Below are 18394 nucleotides of genomic sequence, written 5' to 3'. Positions count from 1 at the left end.
AACAGTGTATCGGAGAGAGCAAATATATTAAACACGTGATAGCAGAAGCTCAGATCTTGAAAAACTGAAAACAGAAAACCAGGGATTGCAGACAACAAGGGATTGCACAAAAATTAATATCATGGAACTGCGGGACATATCAAGGTGTCACTCTACAATATAATAAGAGGCTAGTGGGGTTATGATTAGGTATGAGACCGTAGTAAAGGCAAAAGAGTCTTATTAATGGAGCTAAATCTGGACATGTATTTTTAGACTAAAGCGATATAAATGATAGGAAGAGTCAAAAGTACTACTAATGATCGGACAGATTTTAATTCAGAAGATTATCTGAATAGGCAAAGGCCTGATTGAACAACCAGGTTTTGAGTCTTTTCTTAAATGTGACCGGGCAGTGATATACATATCTAGTCAAGCTTTCCAGCAGTTCTCCCATACCTCTAGGGTCAGATCCTGCTCTTCTAACTCAGGACGATGGGACACTCTTTTAATCCAAATCTCTCTGCTCTCTATCTCACAGTTTGGATGTTGAGCACACAGTGAAGGCAGAACCAAAATTGGAAATTGAAGATGGATTAGTTCAGTCTAGGAAACCTTCAACAAGAAAAAGCTATGCCATCAAATGGAGAAGATTCTCTATCTGGTACCAACAACATGATTCATCTCTAACTCAGGCCTTGCCACTTTCTAAGTGAGAGTTTATCTGAGTACCAGCTCTGCATAACATGCCACCTTGGATAACAATTCAATCTCTACTCACCCTCTGGTATCTTGTTTTATGAAAAGGCTCTTGGTTATCAATCTTGATACAGAAACCGCCTGTTCCATGGGATCTCAGTATGGTCCTCTCTAAACTGATGAAGCCACCTTTTGAGCCATTAAAGTCCGCTTTCATGAAATTGCTGTCTTGGAAGATACTTTTCCTTGATGTGATCACCTTTGCGAGAAGAGTTGAGGAACTCCAAGCTTTTGTTAACTACTCATCATAGCTACAGTTTTTTTTATTACAATAGGTTGGCTTTTCAAACCCACCCAAAATTTCTTCAAAAAGTAGTAGCTTTTCGTATCGACCAACTTTCTTCTCAAGGCCCCATGCGCATGAGGGTCAGAAAGCCCTATGTAATCTGGACTGCAGGCATGCCCTAGCATTTTATAAGACACACAGTCAACCTCATCATCAAGCCAACCAGCTCTGTCTCCTATGACACTAACCGTTTGGAGATACCAGTAGCTAAGCGACCTTTACCCAGTTGGTTAGCTGAGCGCATGCATCACTGCTACTACTCTGAGCTCATCTGGTATGCACCATGGCTGCTTCTGCTGTTCATCTGCAAGAAGTTGCAATTGACACAAGCTATAATCCACTTGCTACAGTGAGGGCTGGGTTCCTTGCTAAGTAAATGCACCGCTGCAATCCTTAGCTTGGGACTCCCCACATGTAATTCAGCCAGCTTATTGTCTGAAAAATCAAGTTTGCTTACTCTCAATGGTGGTGTTCATAGATAGCAGGATGAATTGGCTGTGGAATACTCTGATACTGACTGAGGAGGCTCATGAGGCAGTGCCTGTACCGGAACTCCCATGCACGCTCAGAGCTCAAAGATCTACAGCTTGTGGAGAGTAGTCTGTTCGATGCTGCTGGATGATGTCGCTCATTTAATGGCTAATTAATCCTATCTATGGAAACACTTTTACATTTTTTCTTTTATGGGAAGAAAGATATTTTATCAAATGCAATAAACCTAACTTTATTTGAAGTTTCAGGAGCCATATGATGAAGTCCATCCGTGAGGATCTGCGTAGGAAATAAAAAAAAAAAAGTCATGGGGATGCTGTGAGGGCAGCCGGATGTGAGACGCTGCTCTCTCAGGCTTTTCACTTGCTAACATCTCGATTTTTCCCCATTCAAAAAATATCTGCCCAAGTGTGGGATTAATTCCTGGCTTGGCTTGGATTCTCATTTGCACTGGGCGATGTAGTTGCACCTGGTCTGAAAGGAAAAAAAGAGTGCAAAACCGGGATCCCCCAAGATGGCCGGCAGCCAGGAAACTATTCATGATACTGTGCAGCTGATGGCGGTCACTGAGCTCAAATATATAGTGGTTACGGTGCTAGAACCTGAATTTAAAAAAACTTGTAGATAAAACCGGATGATGTCTCAACTACATTATCTGGAATCGAGTGTCGCATGGCAGATGCTGAGCAGTGATGTGCAAGATGGGCCTGCATGGCGTGAAAACTGATATCACTGCCTTTCAGGGGGACTTTGCTCGACAGAAGGAGCATCTTGAAGACCTGGAAAATTGGTCTCGCTGCAATAATTTGTGGCTTGTGGGCATCCCAGAGTCAGTGGAGGATCATAAGCTGGCTTCTTTTTCAGAATCCTGGTTATTCCGTGAACTGAACCTGGATAGTAAATACGGTGATCTGTGCATTGAACGAGCCCATCGCTTGGGACCTAGACGGGAGAACTCTGAGCTTCTGCGGCTGGTCAGCATTTGTGTTTTAAATTTTGCTCAGAAAGTGGAAATTCAGCAGGCACTTCATGCAGGGAAACAACCTATGAAGAGAAAAAGATTCTTGTGTTTAAGGACAAAGAGAATTTGTGCCTATCTGCACTAAGTTTCAGCTTGGGATTCGATCAGTTTTACTTTATCTGACTAGACTTTATAAGGGTGACATAAAATGGTTTAATTTCATACCAGAAGTAAAGAGATTCTTTACTGCCCTAGAATCAAAGCTCGATCCTACTTGACTGATTTTGGCCTCTATAATATTGCATGCCTTAGGTGATTAGTTCATTAGACTTTGGCCCAACGATTTCAGCTGGACAAAGTTTTTGAGCTCCAGTTTTACTCGTGGAACTGTCACCATTTCTGACTATCCACCTCTGATAGATGGTTGCAGCAATTTGACTTCTTACATTGAACAGGAATACTTCAAATATGTTCTGCCACCATTGGTTATCTTTTTTTTTTTTAAATTGGTGTTTCCTGCTTATATTCTCCACTTATTGATGCTATGTTGGCTAGAAGGGAAAAGCGTTTTTTCTGCTGGGTTTCTTTAGTATATGTGCGGGTGGTGGGATGATAGGTCCTTGGCATTTTATGTGACCTTTACTTTGGATGCAGGTTGTTGACTTAAAGGGGAGGGGAGGATCTGGATCTTAGTGGTTCTGTGGATATTTTCTTACTAATACAAATGTTGGCTACTTATGAATGGGTTTTCTTGTCTGTAGCTTCTGGCAGTATTGTTGGACTGAGAGGAGAGCTCATGCTGGGAGGGCTCCCTCTCCATTATTATTAAGAGGTGGTCATTCTTGTATTTTCAGTCAATGTGGGATCTGATATCTGGGGGAGTGAGATTAATATCCTGGAATGTGTGTGTAGTTAAATCTGTAATTAAGAGATCCAAAACTTTGTCTGCTTTGAATAGGCAGAAAGCATATGTAGCTTTCCTCCAGGAGACACACCTAAATGATATAGAACATCAAAAATTAAAGCAATGGTGGGTAGGAGAAGTTAGGTTCACCTCTGCAACTACTAAATCTGTAGGAGTGGCTATTTTGATTAGGAAACATTTGCCACTCATAATCCGCCAGGAAATTACAGACCCCTCTGGATGCTTTGTGATATTGGTTGCTGAATTACATCACAGACTATTAATATTATGTAATTTATATGCCCCCCAATACCTACGATCATAGTTTCTTTGAAACTTTATTCTCCCTTTTTTGCCCCTATTTAGTGGATGATTTGGTGTTAGGAGGGGATTTCAACTGGGTTTGTGACCCCATGATGGACAAATCCAATCCATCCCAGATTGATCTCACTTTCATAAGAGTATTGGATATCTGGAAAAGGGTTTGCAATTAGTGGATATGTGGTGTCGTCCTCACCCATTGGAGAAAGACTTCATGCATCTATCTTATGCACATGCCTCCCATTCTAGGATTGACTATTTTTGGGTTTCCCAACATTTATTTACTAAGGTTCAGGATGCTATTATTGGGAATATCACGCTATCTGATCATCCCCATATTGGGGTTGATTTGTTAGGAGGGTCTGGAGAACAGGGTTGTAAGACTTGGAGATTTCCATGCTTTTTGGCTAAAGATCCCAGTTTCCAAGACTTCAGGTTAAATGGCAGGAGTATACCACCTTCAATGTGGGGCACCTGGACGACCCAATTTTATTTTGGCAAGTGGCTATGGCCAAAAAGTGGAGGGACATCGATAAACAACTGTTAGCCCTGGAAAAAGCAATTGCAGGCAGCCAAGCGTAGGTTATTGGGTACCAACACGAAGGCTACTAGAGACTGTTATCTATATTGCAATCTCATTTAAATTCTCTGATTCATCAACGGTCAAGTGTGGCATTTTATAAATATAAATTATACAATATAGTAACAATACTGGCAAATATTTAGCTAATTTAGTTAAGGCAGCAGGGGGCTCCTATTTCATCCATATCTTTAAAACCACCTACAGGGAATTTTGTTAGAGATAAATCTATTACGAATGTTCTGATGGACTGTTACCGGAATCTCTATATCTCCGGCCATGGTGACCTGGAGATGGGGAAAGACTTTTGGGGGAAGCTCCAGCTTCCTAAGCTTTCAGAGGCTCAATTGGATTGGTTAAATTGTCCGATTTCGGAGGAAGAGATACGATTACAAATTTGTCAAGCTAAGCCTTTGAAGGCCCGATGGCCTTAGTGGAGAATTTTACAAAATGTTTAGTGATTCACTTCCCAAACTACTTAGAAATGTTTTTTAAGCCCTACTGGAGAAGGGGTCTTATCCCCGAGGGAGATAATGTGGCCCAGATTGCAGTACTTCTTAAAAAAAGACAAAGATCCTACCTCACCAGCCTCATATAGGCTAATATCTCTTGAATTTTGATCAAAAATTGCTAGCTAAGATTTTGGCAGATAGGTTGTCTTTTATTACCTAAATTAATTAGCTCTGGGCAAGTGAGATTTGTACAGGGTAGATATGCCCTCATTAATGTCAGTTTGATAGCAATGTCCCATTGTCGACAAAACCAGGATCCCTTTTTGGTTATCAGTGTTGATGCTGAAAAAGTGTTCCATAGGGTGGAATGGGATTAATTGTTTGCAGTCATGACAAAAATTGGTTTGGAGGGCTTATTTCGAAATTCTGTATGTCTGCTCTATTTTAATCTGCAGGCATATGTGGTTGCCAACCAATCCAAGTCAGATAGCTTTTATATAGAAAGAGGAACTAGGCAGGGCTGCCCCTTGTCTCCATTGTTGGTTTTAGAACCATTTTTACATGGCATTCAGGAGGCTGCTTCTATACACTGTGTCCAGCTGGGTAGCTATCACTTCAAATATGCTGCTTTTGCTGATGACATTTTAGTATTTCTCACAACTTCGGCACTCTCCCTTGTGGTTTTATTAGATCTCTTTTCTCATTTTGGTGTGTTCTCTGCTCTTAAATTGATATGGATAAGTTGGAAGCTTTAGCTTATATCTCAAAACATCACCAATAAATTGGAAACTTCTTTTTTTAAATTGTGAAACCAGACCTCATATTATATAGGAGAGTTTTCAAATTGTTTGCAATTACTCTCACTGGTATTCAAATACCAATTTACTACATGAATGTTTTCATATGTAGTTATTCAACTTTTGTAATCATCGGTCTTGGTTACACATTTTTTTAAAATTATATAGTGGTTAACACTTATCCTTTTAAGATGAGCGATCAAAACGCTGAAGGAGCGATCGTATGCCCGACATGGCTCGTGCTTCTTAAATGCTTCGTCAGGGGCAATGTTTCAACTCTTATTTGCTTCTGCAAAAGAACAAAATGTTTAAATGTGCTGAATTATTAAGTCAAAACTTTTGTCCATTATCAAATATACATACGCTCCACACTTCTGTGCTGTCACTCATTCCATGCTTTCAGTGTTTCCCAAAAACTATCCTCCATGTTGTTTCTCCGAGGCAGTATTTAAACCTGCCTTCGGATACAACAATAGCTAATAGTTACTTTCCCATCCCTGCATAGCCAATCATGTAATGTTCTATATTTATGATGTCATCAACGTTGTCCAATCCACTGCATCATTCATGCCAAAAGGACTTTGAGCGGATAATTTAAAAATCCATTTTTGCTCAAAGAAATTCAACTTTGTTTGAATATCTCTTTCACGACTTGAACACCTTACTTGATCTAATACCGTCCATTTCAAATGCTGGAACTGATGGGCATTTTGAACACAGTGTTTTACCATCGGGGCTTCCATATTAAGCCTATTTATCCTACTACGGTGCTCTCTTAGACGGATCTTGACTTGTCTACTTGCTCGTCCCACATAAATGGAAGGACAGGGGCACTGAATTAAATATACTACGTTAGTAGATATACAATTAGTTATTCTTTTTTATATAGTACTCCTGTACTGGGATGTTGCCAAACTATTCCAGAAATTGATTGAATACACATCACATTCTCCACATATCATGATATCCACTGTACTGGGTGCATAACTTCGACCCGTGCGCACATTGCTCGGCATGCGCGCACTAAACTACACGCGTATCTTCGCACAACTGTATTGTACCCGCACAAACCATGGCTTCACCTGAAAATAAGCTCAAAGCTCAGGGCCTTTGCCCAGCATGCCAAATTAGAGCTGCACAGGATGAGGAGGCCATGGCCCTGTGTATACAGTGTGAAGAGGCCCTAGGGGACCCAACTCATGGCCCACCCCAGCCCTTTGAGCGGTATGCTGGACCTAGCATCACACAGCGGGACCCTGCCTCAAACGGGGCTCCCCAGGGACATGGCACCCCTTAGTCTAGACCCAGCTTCTATCTCCTGGGTGGAATTCTTCATAGCTCTGCATACCTTCGTCCACATGCAACCAGGGTCTCCTACAATGCGGTCACAGGCACCACCAGAGGACTTCAACATGCCAGATCCCACCTCCCAGAAGCCCCACCTTTGGGGACACAGACAACTCAGACGAGGAGTCAAAACCCCTGGAGGAAGGGGAACTCCCTCCGGGGACAGAACCCCATTGAACCATGTGACGCTTCTTCACCAAGGACGAACTTCCAGACCTCGTCATGCACAACTTGAAAGAGCTTGCCAACCCGGGCACAAGTGCCTCAGGGGAGCCTAAGCCGAACTCACTTTTGGAGGGACTTCATCAGACCTCCCGCCATTTCCCACTATTACAAGCTGTCCAGCAATTAACTGACCTGGAATGGGAGGCCCCAGAAACCACGTTCAAAGGGGGCCGGGCTCTGGCAGCCATGTACCCTTTGGACCCTGCCGCCAAAGATCTCCTGGCATGTCCGAAAGTGGATGCCATGGTCTGCGTGGTCTCGAAGCGCACTACTATCCCAGTGGAGGGAGGAGCAGCACTCAAGGATGCTCAAGATAGACGTCTGGAATCTATCCTCAAACAGTTCTTTGACGTCTCCGCTATGTCTTTACAGATCGCGGCCTGCTGTGCCACAGTGACACGCGCCTGCTTAGCGCAGACCAGGAACAACACTGCTGGGGAAGCCCTGGAACCAGCCGAATCATTCCTCGTGGACGCCGCTTCGGATCTGGTACGCATGCAGCTAGAGGAGTCTCATCCGCCGTGGCAGCCAGAAGACAAATTTGGCTCCGAAACTGGTCAGCCGTCGCATCCTCCAAAACGAGACTCACTAGGATGCCTTTCAAGGAAACACTCCTGTTTGGGAGCGAACTAGAGAAACTAGCCAACAAGTGGGGCGAGTCCCCACTGCCACGGCTACCGGAGGACAGGAATAAGAGAAACAGCGATCCTTCCCCCGGACCGCCACAGGCAGAGGATCACAGCGATTCAACCCATATAGAAGCTCATGTCAAGCTGCCTGCCCCGCAGGCCGGAACCAGTCCTTTCGGAACAAGTACAATAAAAGGGGAGCCAGCTCGGGCCCAGGCCCCAGCCGCACCCCATAATGATCAGCCGACCCATCCAAAGGGAGAAGCCATAGGGGGCAGACTGGCCCTATTCTACCAAAGATGGGTGGAGACAACTTCGGACAAGTGGGTCCTATCCACCATTCGAGAGTGATATTACCTGGATTTTCAACACCTCCCTCCGGACAAGTTTGTGGAAATCTCCCTGCTACGACCCTTCCAAGAGAATGGCAGTGGAAGCTACACTGACCAGATTACTAGCCTTAGAGGCTATAACACTGGTGCGTCCACAACAAATAAATACTGGCCATTATTCCATCTATTTTATCGTTCCCAAGAAAGAAGGAATGTTCAGACCTATCCTAGACCTCAAGGCGGTCAACCGTTACCTGAAGATTCCCCGCTTCCGCATGGAAACCCTACGCTCAGTAATAAGGGCGATAGAACCTGGAGAGTTCCTTACCTCCCTGGATCTGTCGGAAGCCTACCTACACATTCCGATCCATCAAGAGCATCAGCGTTTTCTACGCTTCTCGATCCTGGACTGTCACTACCAGTTCCGGGCACTACCTTTCGGGTTAGCCACTGCACCCTGGACGTTCACCAAGATCATAGTGGTGGTGGCGGCAGCAACATTGAGGAAGGAAGGAATCCGCGTGCACCCTTATCTAGATGATTGGCTGATCAGAGTGAAATCCCCAGAGGAAAGCCACCAGGCAACCAACAGAGTCAAAACTCTACTGGAGAGCCTTGAGTGGGTGTTCAACACAAACAAGACCCCCCTGCAGCCTTCCCAATCTCTAGAATACCTGGGAGTCCGGTTCGACACCAAACAAGACAAGTTCATCCTGACACCAACAAGGAGATCAAAACTGATGACCCAGTTACGAACCCTGTTGAGCGAACTTCACTACACAACATGGGATTACCTACAAGTTCTCAGCTTCATGGCATCCACACTGGAAGTAGTCCCATGGGCACGGGCTCACATGAGACCCCTACAACACTCACTACTATCACGATGGAATCCCCACTGTCCCAGAACTACACCGTGCGGCTTCAACTCCCAGACAGAGTTCGGGCCCAACTACGATGGTGGCTACAAGAAGCCCATCTGAGCCAGGGAACGAGACTATCTTCACCAACCTGGACCCTACTCACCATGGATGCCAGCCTACGAGGAGGGGGAGCACACTGCCAGGAGCTAACCGCCCAAGGGCAATGGAACAAAGAAGAGTCGGGATGGAATATGAATCGCCTAGAAGCCCGGGCAATCAGACTAGCCTGCCTAAGGTTCAGTCACAAGACTCCGAGGCAAAGCGGTCAGAGTAATGTCGGACAACACCACAACAGTGGCCTACATCAACCGTCAGGGAGGAACTAGAAGCCAACAGGTGTCTCTGGAAATAGATTCACTTCTGCCCATGACATTAGGGAATCTTCAAGAGATCTCTGCCGTCCACATTACAGGGAAAGACAATGTCGCAGCGGACTACCTCAGCAGAGAGAGTCTAGATCCAGGAGAATGGAAACTGTCAACTGCAGCATTCCAATTGATAGTAAACCATTGGGGAACACCAACCATGGACCTCCTGGCAAGCCGGTCCAACGCCCAGGTACCCAGCTTCTTCAGCCGCATGCGAGAAACCCCAGTCCCAGGGAATCGATGCCCTGGTACAGACCTGGCCACAGGAGACTGTTATACGCCTTCCCGCCGTGGCCACTATTGGGCGCGATCATCCACAAGATAGAACACCAAAGGGGGGGGCAGTAATTCTAGTGGCCCCAGACTGGCCAAGAAGACCATGGTTCGCAGACATGCAAAGACTGCTGGCAGGGAACCCCCTCGCGCTACCTCCACACAGAGACCTGCTCCAACAGGGGACCGATCCTCCACGAGGATCCAGCTCGATTCTCTCTTATGGTCTGGCCATTGAGAGGACTTGCCTAAGGAGGAGAGGATACTCGGGGGCAGTAATTGACATCCTACTCCGAGCACGCAAGTTCTCCACATCCCTAACATGCATAAGGATTTGGAGAGTATTCGAATTCTGGTGTGAGGACCACGACATCATACCACACTCAGTCAAAATTCCTGCGATTTTGGAATTCCTACAGAAAGGACTACAGAAGGGACTGTCCCTCAACTCCATCAAGGTACAGGTGGCGGCTTTGTCATGCTATGGAACCAAGAGCGAGAGCGGCAGCATAGCCTCTCACCCGGATGTGTCTCGCTTCCTGAAAGGAATCAAGCACATCAGACCACCCCTAAAGTGGCCGGTACCTCTTTGGAACTTCAACCTGGTCCTAGATTTCCTAGCAGGAACCTCCTTCAGACCTCTCTGCTGCCTGTCTCTCCGACTATTAACATTGAAAACAGCCTTCCTGCTGGCTGTCTGTTCAGCTCATCATATATCTGAGCTACAAGCTCTGTCCTGCCGGGAGCCGTTCCTCCCCAAAGTGGTGTCTCACTTCCATCTCAACCAAACCATCTCGCTATCATCATCAGATGAGCATAAGAATTCGGAAGAGGCTCGAAGTCTACGCCATCTCAACGTCGGCAGACTCCTAGTCCGATACCTGGAAAGGTCGGAATCCGTACAAAAGATGGACCATCTATTCGTCCTGCACAGCGGGAAGAAGCAGGGGGAAGCGGCCTCGTGAGCAACCATAGCCCGCTGGATCAAAGAAGTCATCAAGGCAGCCTACTTGGAAGCAGGCAAGCCACCGACTTTACAAGTCAAGGCCCATTCTACTAGAGCCCAGGCAGTGTCCTGGGTGGAAACCAAGATGCTGTCACCTGCCGAGATTTGCAGGGCGGCAACATGGTCCTCCATCCTCACCATCTCCAGGTTTTACCACCTGGATGTTCAGGCTCGGGAGGACACAGCATTTGCAAGGGCAGTATTAAGTGGGTCACGGGCAGCCTCCCACCCGGTTCGGGAGTAGCTTTTATACATCCCATTGGTCCTGAGTCCATCTGCTACATGCTAGGAAATGGAGACATTACTTACCTGATAATTTAGTTTTCCTTAGTGTAGACAGATGGACTCAGCATCCCATGGGCTATGGTTGCTCACAGCTGCTGTTACTCATGGAATTCTCGGGGGACATCCCCGGGAGTGAGTGATTGAAGGGTAAGCCATGCTTTCCTTCATCTAGGACACCCATCCTACCGGGTGTCGACGCTTCTCGGTTGAGGGCACTGGTGGTCTCCAGCTATAGCCAATTCAACCAGTTCAAATTAATCAAGTTAACCAAAGTATAAAGTTAATCGTTATTCGAGTTATGAAGTTAATAAAGTTATTCAAATTAATCAGTCACACATATATCCACAATGCTTTTCAAGGAGAATACTGAAGAGCTGCACTTCCTGCAGGGGTATATGTACTAAGGCTGATGTCAGATTGAAATCTGATCCATCTCCAACAGCTATCAGGAGTACACTATACCCATTGGTCCTGAGTCCATCTATCTACACTAAGGAAAACGAAATTATCAGGTGAGTAATTTCTCCAATATTCTTCTCAATGTACACAATTACCACCTTTTCAGGGAAACTCAGATTTTATTTCGGATAGTCTAAAGATTTTGGGAAATGGAGTAACTGTGGGATTACTCAATTGCAGCATGTGTTGACTGAAGGGGGGGTTGCTTTCTTTTGCATCGCTACAGGATACGGGCTGTCAGATTTCAGTTATTTTTCATATATCTAAAGCATTATGTTGCCTCCTTGTCAAGTAAGGATTTACATTTCACTCTTAGATGCTTTAGAAGATCTCTTTTGCCTGGAATTTGGTAAATGTTCTTTGTCTAGATTGCAGAAACTGTTGCAAAAATGCTCTCCTACTATGAGTCTCAACTCTTTTGCCTCTCGGTGGTCACAGGAAGGAGGACTGCGGGTCACGGAAGCTATGATTGCATTCAGTTTTTGCCACCTCAAGGTTCTATCTAGTAACACCTCCCTATGAACTTCACCATGTTTCTACGGCAAGCCTATATTTCCTATGTCGGGCTGGCATCATATCTACAACACTTTGTTTACATTGTCAACAGGATTCGGGCACGTTAACTCATGTCTTTTGGTCATGTTCAATTTCTCAATGATTTTGGACTCAAATTATAGCTTACATCTCCAAGCTCCTCCGTGTCAAATCTATAAAGGAGAAGCTTTATTCTTTCATAAGGCATGCTTATTGGGCAAGAAGCTATTCTATTGACATGGAAAGAAACCATAGGTCCTTCCTTTTGGTGCTGGCATAACCTACTACATGATCTTCTGCTGATGTATTATGAAGTGTCTCAACAATCTCAAGAGTCATTGGACTTTCCTGATGATATGGACTAGTTATCTCCATTCACTTTCTCCAAGAGCAAGAAGCCTAGTGCTCGACAGTGCTGTTTATCGAAAACAGTTAATCCGTGAATGCCAGACTCTAGCCCTGAGTTTCGCCCAGTGAAGGGCTGCTTCAGGGGCTATAATAAAATAATCATTACAAAATTAACAATATGATTCAAAAACACACAGAAAAATAAACAAAACATAGACTAATGAACATACCCAATAATCATATGAGCCAGTTTATAAAGAAACAATGAGAGGATGGGAAACAAATGAGACAAAAAGACCATGGCACAGTTTAAAAACGTTTTTTTTACCTGTTAAACACAAATTGTCTCATTTGGTGCAATGCACTTTGAAACTGTCATGCCTATCAGGAAGAATAAATAAAAAAATAAATATGAATGATAGATTTGATACATTCATATCTTAGAAGCAGTTGTAATTGTGAAAAAATATGATTCATTACCTCATTTACAACATCAACAATGAACTCCAGAACATTGGTAGACAGTCTAACTTTCTTGTTGGTGTACTCATATCATAAAATCCATAAACAGGCTTAAAAAATAGTAAAATACTAATACATAAAAATATGTAAAACGAAATAAAATTTTTTTTAAAAACACAGAAAAATAAAAATTCTAAAAACAAAATTAAGAATTGTGTGTTAAAAAGAACTGCTGGATTTACCTCTTAGGCTCGCGACAATATGCACACATCAAGTTCAAATAGACAGTGACTCCAAAATATGTCATGGTCTTTGTTTCATGTTTTCCATCCTCTCACTGTTGCTTTATAAACTGACTCATATGATTATTGGGTATGTTCATTAGTCTGTTTTGTTTAGGTTATTTTTTCTGTGTGTTTTTGAATCATATTTTTAATTTTGTAATGATTATTTTATTATAGCCCCTGAAGCAGCCCTTCACTGGGCGAAACTCAGGCCTAGAGTCGGACATTTACGGATTCATTGTTTTCAATAAACTTCTTTTGAGGACCTCTGCATCTTCTTGTTTTCATCCCTCACGGGTTTGCTAGACCGACTTCCTTCTTGTTTTCTGGGCCCAACAGTGCTGTTTGACTCTCAGGACATTCGTAGAACATTTGTGTTATATCATTATAATTCATTTAGGAGGTGGGGGTGGGTGGGAGAGGTGGAATATGGGATGTTTTGTTTTTTTTTTGTTGCTCACTCTTTTCTCTGTTAGCTACCATTACTTGCTGACCATGGGGTATGTAAGGAAACATACTCCATTGTATTGTTGTATTTGTTGTATTGTAATAAAAAACAAAAACAGATTCACCATAAAAGTCATGGGATAGGAGGCAATGTCCTATTGTGACTTGGTACCAATAAAACTAGAGGTACACAGACTAAGCCAACAAAATGTAATATAGAGTCAGTTTTTTTTGAATTTGCCTTATTGTGAAGTGGTAACAGGTTAAAAGAAATAGTTTAGAACTTAATGGTTGGGTTTCCCAGCGGAGAGAAGCAAGTAGTGGAGTGCCCCAGAGATATGTACTGGGACCAGTGCTGTTTAATTTATAAATTGATCTGGAAAAGGGAACAAACAGTGAGGAGATCATATTTGCAGATGACTATTAGATGAAACATGAGCAAAGTGATGCATCTAAGGAAAAATAATCCTAACTATATATATACACAACTCTATATTAGGAGTTACCACTCTGGTAACTCACTGTGAACAATACATTGAAATAATCAGCGCAGTTTGCAGTAGTGATTAAAAAAAAAAAAAAGCAAATAGAATGTTAGAATTATTGGGAAAGAAGTAGAGAATATAATTGAATATCATAGGGCCACTGTATAAATCCATTGTGCAACCACATTTTTAGTATTGTGTACATTTCTAGTTGCCTTTCCTAAAGTAAGATATAGGAGAGCTAGAAAGAGGTATAAAGAGAGGCAACAGAATGATAAACAAGATGGAATGGCTCTTATTGGGAAAGGCGAAGCAAGTTGAATTCTACAACTTGGAGAAGAGACAGTCGAGAGGGGGATATAATTAGATATCCACAAAGACATAAGTGGTATGGAACAAGTTAAGAAGGAACAGTTATTTACCCTTTCAAATAGAACTGGGGACACACTCTGAAACTAACTCGTAACAGATTTAAAACAAATTTAAGAGAAAATATTTCAATCTATGTGCAATTAAGCTGTAGAATTTCAGTGAATGTGGTCAAGGCTAGTAGTATAGCTGAGTTTAGAAAATGTTTTGACAGGTTTCTGAGGACAGGCCCATTAATTATTAGCAAAGTAGACTAGAGGAATCAACATATTTTCTCAGAGTAAGGAACAGGAAAATGGATCCATTAGAATTTGCTGGGTACTTCCAGATTGTCGGAGACAAGTTACTGGAGCATTGATCTGTCCCTGTATGGCAATTTAGTATGTTCTTATGAATAGTTGATTGTTCCTAGGTAACACCACCTACTACAATGAGAGTCCCTCACACTGTTGTCAAAACAGAGTCTCCTTTAGCCAAAGTTGTCCAGAGACATGCCAGTCAAAAAGCAATGACTAAGGAAGAATCCAATGTTATGGAAAGTGCAGACCCCATGAGAGTGAACATAACGACAGCTGCAGCAGGTATGTTCCACATTCTTTTTATGTTGTAACTAAGACCAATAGGAAATTGCTGTAAGATTGTATGTTAGATGCCTGCCCATACACTCTTCCTGTGCTGCCTTCAGGTGGCACGACAATTGCAAATACTTGCATTACAATTTCCAGCATTTAAATACCAAAAATGTATTTCCTGCTTGTTCATTTGTCTCCTTTGCACTTTCTCTAAAGCAAAAGTAAGTTTACCAATCAGGTCACTTTGTTGGTTTCTGCATGGAACTGAGTGACATCTTCCAAAATTGTGCATATGAATCCTACACTCAGATTTGACGTGGCCAACATGTGAAATATGTAGAGTCTTCATAACATAATAGGTCTTGTGATGTATATTATGATATGCTCCTCTCCCATTTAAATGTACACACATCCCATGAGATGTACTTCTTATTGGCCATATTGTTTTTGAATGATCAGTGAACAGCAGTATCCAGATTTATGAAAAACTTTTACCAATAAGCTGTTCACAATGCTGACATGTCTTTTGTATCCTGTTAGATTGATATATTTGTATATTTATAATAGTGTGCCCTTAGCCAAGGTTTTTAACTTTCTGCAAGTCTATGGATGAAGAATTTGGTGTAGAATCCCTCCTTTATAGCATTTTTATATTGACAATTATTTTTACTTCAGGAGAATTAAAAGAAAAAAAATGACCTGAAAATTGCTTACAGACAAACTTTATTTTGCAGAAACTAAGTATTCTTAGAGATTCCTTGTGTATATTTAACATATACAAACTCACTGAATAGGGAGACCAGTTAAGATCATCTTAATGAGGTTCAAAAATATTTTTTGTGAGTGATGATTAATGCACTTAAGTCTTCAAGAAAGTAGGTGAAGGAAAAAAGATCATTTAGTATGTGTACTTAACATGAGTACGTCTCCTTTAACATGGGAGACAGGACAAAATATCCTGCTTTTGAGTGTTGACACTTAAATATGTTAATCAATTTCAATCCCCAGTTAAACCAGAGACAGTATTAAAAGATTATCCAATTCCATCCAGTTAGATTACTTATAAAGAGTAAGTAGCTGCTGTAATTTGGTTTTCTTAGCATTTGGATAGATGGATCCATGACAAGTGGTTATGCACCTCTACCAGCAGGTGGAGATAGAGCAAAGCTGACATCCTGCACCCTTACCCACAGCCGCCGCCAGCGCCGACCACGAGGCTGCCCCGACTTGAGACGCTGGCCTCTTCCTCCTCCTCTCCGTCGCACCGGAGCCAATCAGAAAAGCAGCTGCAGAACAGCCAATCGGGGGACAGCCCCGACTGGCCTTTAAACTCAGCGCGGCAGCTAGGCGCCATGCTCCAAAGGTGCGCAACAAAGGGGCAGGCCCCTTTGTGCTCCCCTTCGTGCAGCCCCGGAGTGCAGTTGCAGCACTTTCCTAGCTGCTTTCACAATTGCCCACTTTAGCATTCGCTTCAGACTTCAGACAAACCAACATCTCTTCAGTCACCATGCCCAGCAATCACTCAAGCAACCTCAGCCGCCCCTCTCTCTGGCATTTATCTTCCCAGCCTTCAGCTCTCTCTCCCACGGACGGCACAGCCGGGTAAGGCTTACGCAGTCGACGCCAAAGACCCACCGGGGTAAGGTAAATGGATTTTTGACTGACCCCGAACTGCTTCAGCGCCGACCGTGAGACTTGCCACGCCGCTCGCCAGCCCAAGCCCAGGAGCTCGGCCCGCCCTTGCCTCAGCCGCGATTCGGCCCTCGAGTTTAACCAACCCCTGACGACAGGCTCCACACGTGCATCCAATCAGGGACAGCCCTGCTGGGATTTAAATCGGGGCTCTGCTAGGCGCCGGAGTGCTGCCGGAACCTCCCACGGCGGCCGATCATACTCTCCCTGTTCGCTTCTTCCACATTCCTCCTATGGCCAATAGTCCCCGTCTAGTTTACATTGCAGCCCAGCATCTCTCAGCAAATCAACCCACAACCTCCCAACTACTGTCCAGCTTTCTTCTGAACCACCCAGCTAGTCCACTTCTTTCAGGCTCAACAAGCCAGAATGTATCCAGCTTCCCCAATCCCTGTTCTCCAACACTATAAATCCTCTACAGGAAATTCCACCAGGCAAGCCCGACACCGCTCATTAATAACCCTTACCCGTATCCTGATTGCACCGATCACCCAACTTCTAGGTATTACTCTATTCTCCATAACTCTTTTTAATGCGCAATCCCTTACCAAGAAATCTCTGATCCTCAATGATTACCTTCTAGATGCCAAGCCAGACATATGTGCATTAACTGAAACATGGCTAAAACCCACAGATACAGCAATAATAAATCAACTACCAACACTGACCTACGACATCTTTTCTCTCCCTCGACAGAAAAAGGGGTGGGGCATCTTATTAGCAACTAAAAAAGGCTTCAGATTCACTCAACACCCTGTCAAATCAGATCCTAAACTAGAAATCGGCCTTTTCACATCAGACCAACTTCAAATTCTACTAGTCTACGCCCCCCCCCCCCCCCCCCCCCCCGGGCCTCCTGGAAAGACACTTCCCCTATTATTGAAATAATCACAACTCTTATTAATTTGGACGCTCCAGCAATAATCCTGGGAGATTTCAATTTGTACGTAGACGACCCCACACTCTCATCCAGCTGCGAAGCCTTCCTCACTGCCTTCTCAGCCATGGGATTCAATCAGATAGTCAACAAACCCACACACAAAGCAGGTCACGTGTTGGATCTAATCTTCGTAAACTCTGGCATCAAGCAGTCATCTCACCTTAATTGCAAGAAAGGTCCCTTGGTCAGATCATACACTAATCTCAACCATGTTCACGCTGAAAGAAACCATCACCGACCTCGCACCCCAACCCTCCTTCCAATATAGAAGATCCTGCTCTTCTGAAGACCTCAGCAATCAACTGACCTCCCAACTTCCTCTCATAGACCTCACCAACCCTAACACGGCTCTCTTCTCCTGGAACAACATTACAGAATCCATAGCTAACAAACTATGACCCCTTACAACAAAAAAACCCAACACTAACGCGTCCAAAAGACAACCGTGGTTCACCAATGAACTCCGAAAATTGAAACAAAGCTTAAGACAGAAAGAGAGCAAATGGCGTAAAGCCCCTTGTACAAGCACACTCTCTGCCTATAAACTGGCCCTACACCATTACAAGACTTCCACCTCTAGATCTAAAAGGGACTTCTACGCGCATAAGATCCATGACCTTGTCTTCAACGCCAAAGCGCTCTTTGCCTTTGTATCCAATCTAACCCAAATCAACGCACTGGATATCCCTAACAATCAAGCACAATCAAAAGCCGAAGAACTGGCCCTGTTCTTCCAAAACAAAATCATTAACCTCCTAACACAGCTGCCTACTTTCACCCTCCCTTACTTGAGCTCACACCAACTAACCAACAAAAAAAACACGTCTTGAATCATTCGAACCCATCACCACCACAGAGATCCATTCAGTTTTAAAGAAAATGA

The 18394-nt window shown here is 43.6% G+C and overlaps 1 protein-coding gene across 3 annotated transcripts in view; it reads left to right on the top strand.

The window, feature by feature from the left end:
* Window positions 1-18394, top strand: part of POLA1 (DNA polymerase alpha 1, catalytic subunit) — a 1013915-nt gene that overhangs the window by 66047 nt on the left and 929474 nt on the right. For all 3 annotated transcript variants that reach the window (XM_029603088.1, XM_029603086.1, XM_029603087.1), the window contains one exon: window positions 14720-14888. In XM_029603088.1, the coding sequence (XP_029458948.1) occupies window positions 14720-14888 (169 nt within the window). The remainder of the gene's footprint in view (window positions 1-14719; window positions 14889-18394) is intronic.

This window comes from Rhinatrema bivittatum, chromosome 5, assembly GCF_901001135.1.
Source record: "Rhinatrema bivittatum chromosome 5, aRhiBiv1.1, whole genome shotgun sequence".
Lineage (NCBI taxonomy): Eukaryota > Metazoa > Chordata > Amphibia > Gymnophiona > Rhinatrematidae > Rhinatrema > Rhinatrema bivittatum.
The sequence above is the reverse complement of the archived record's forward strand: the minus strand, read 5'-3'. Positions and strand labels throughout refer to the sequence as shown.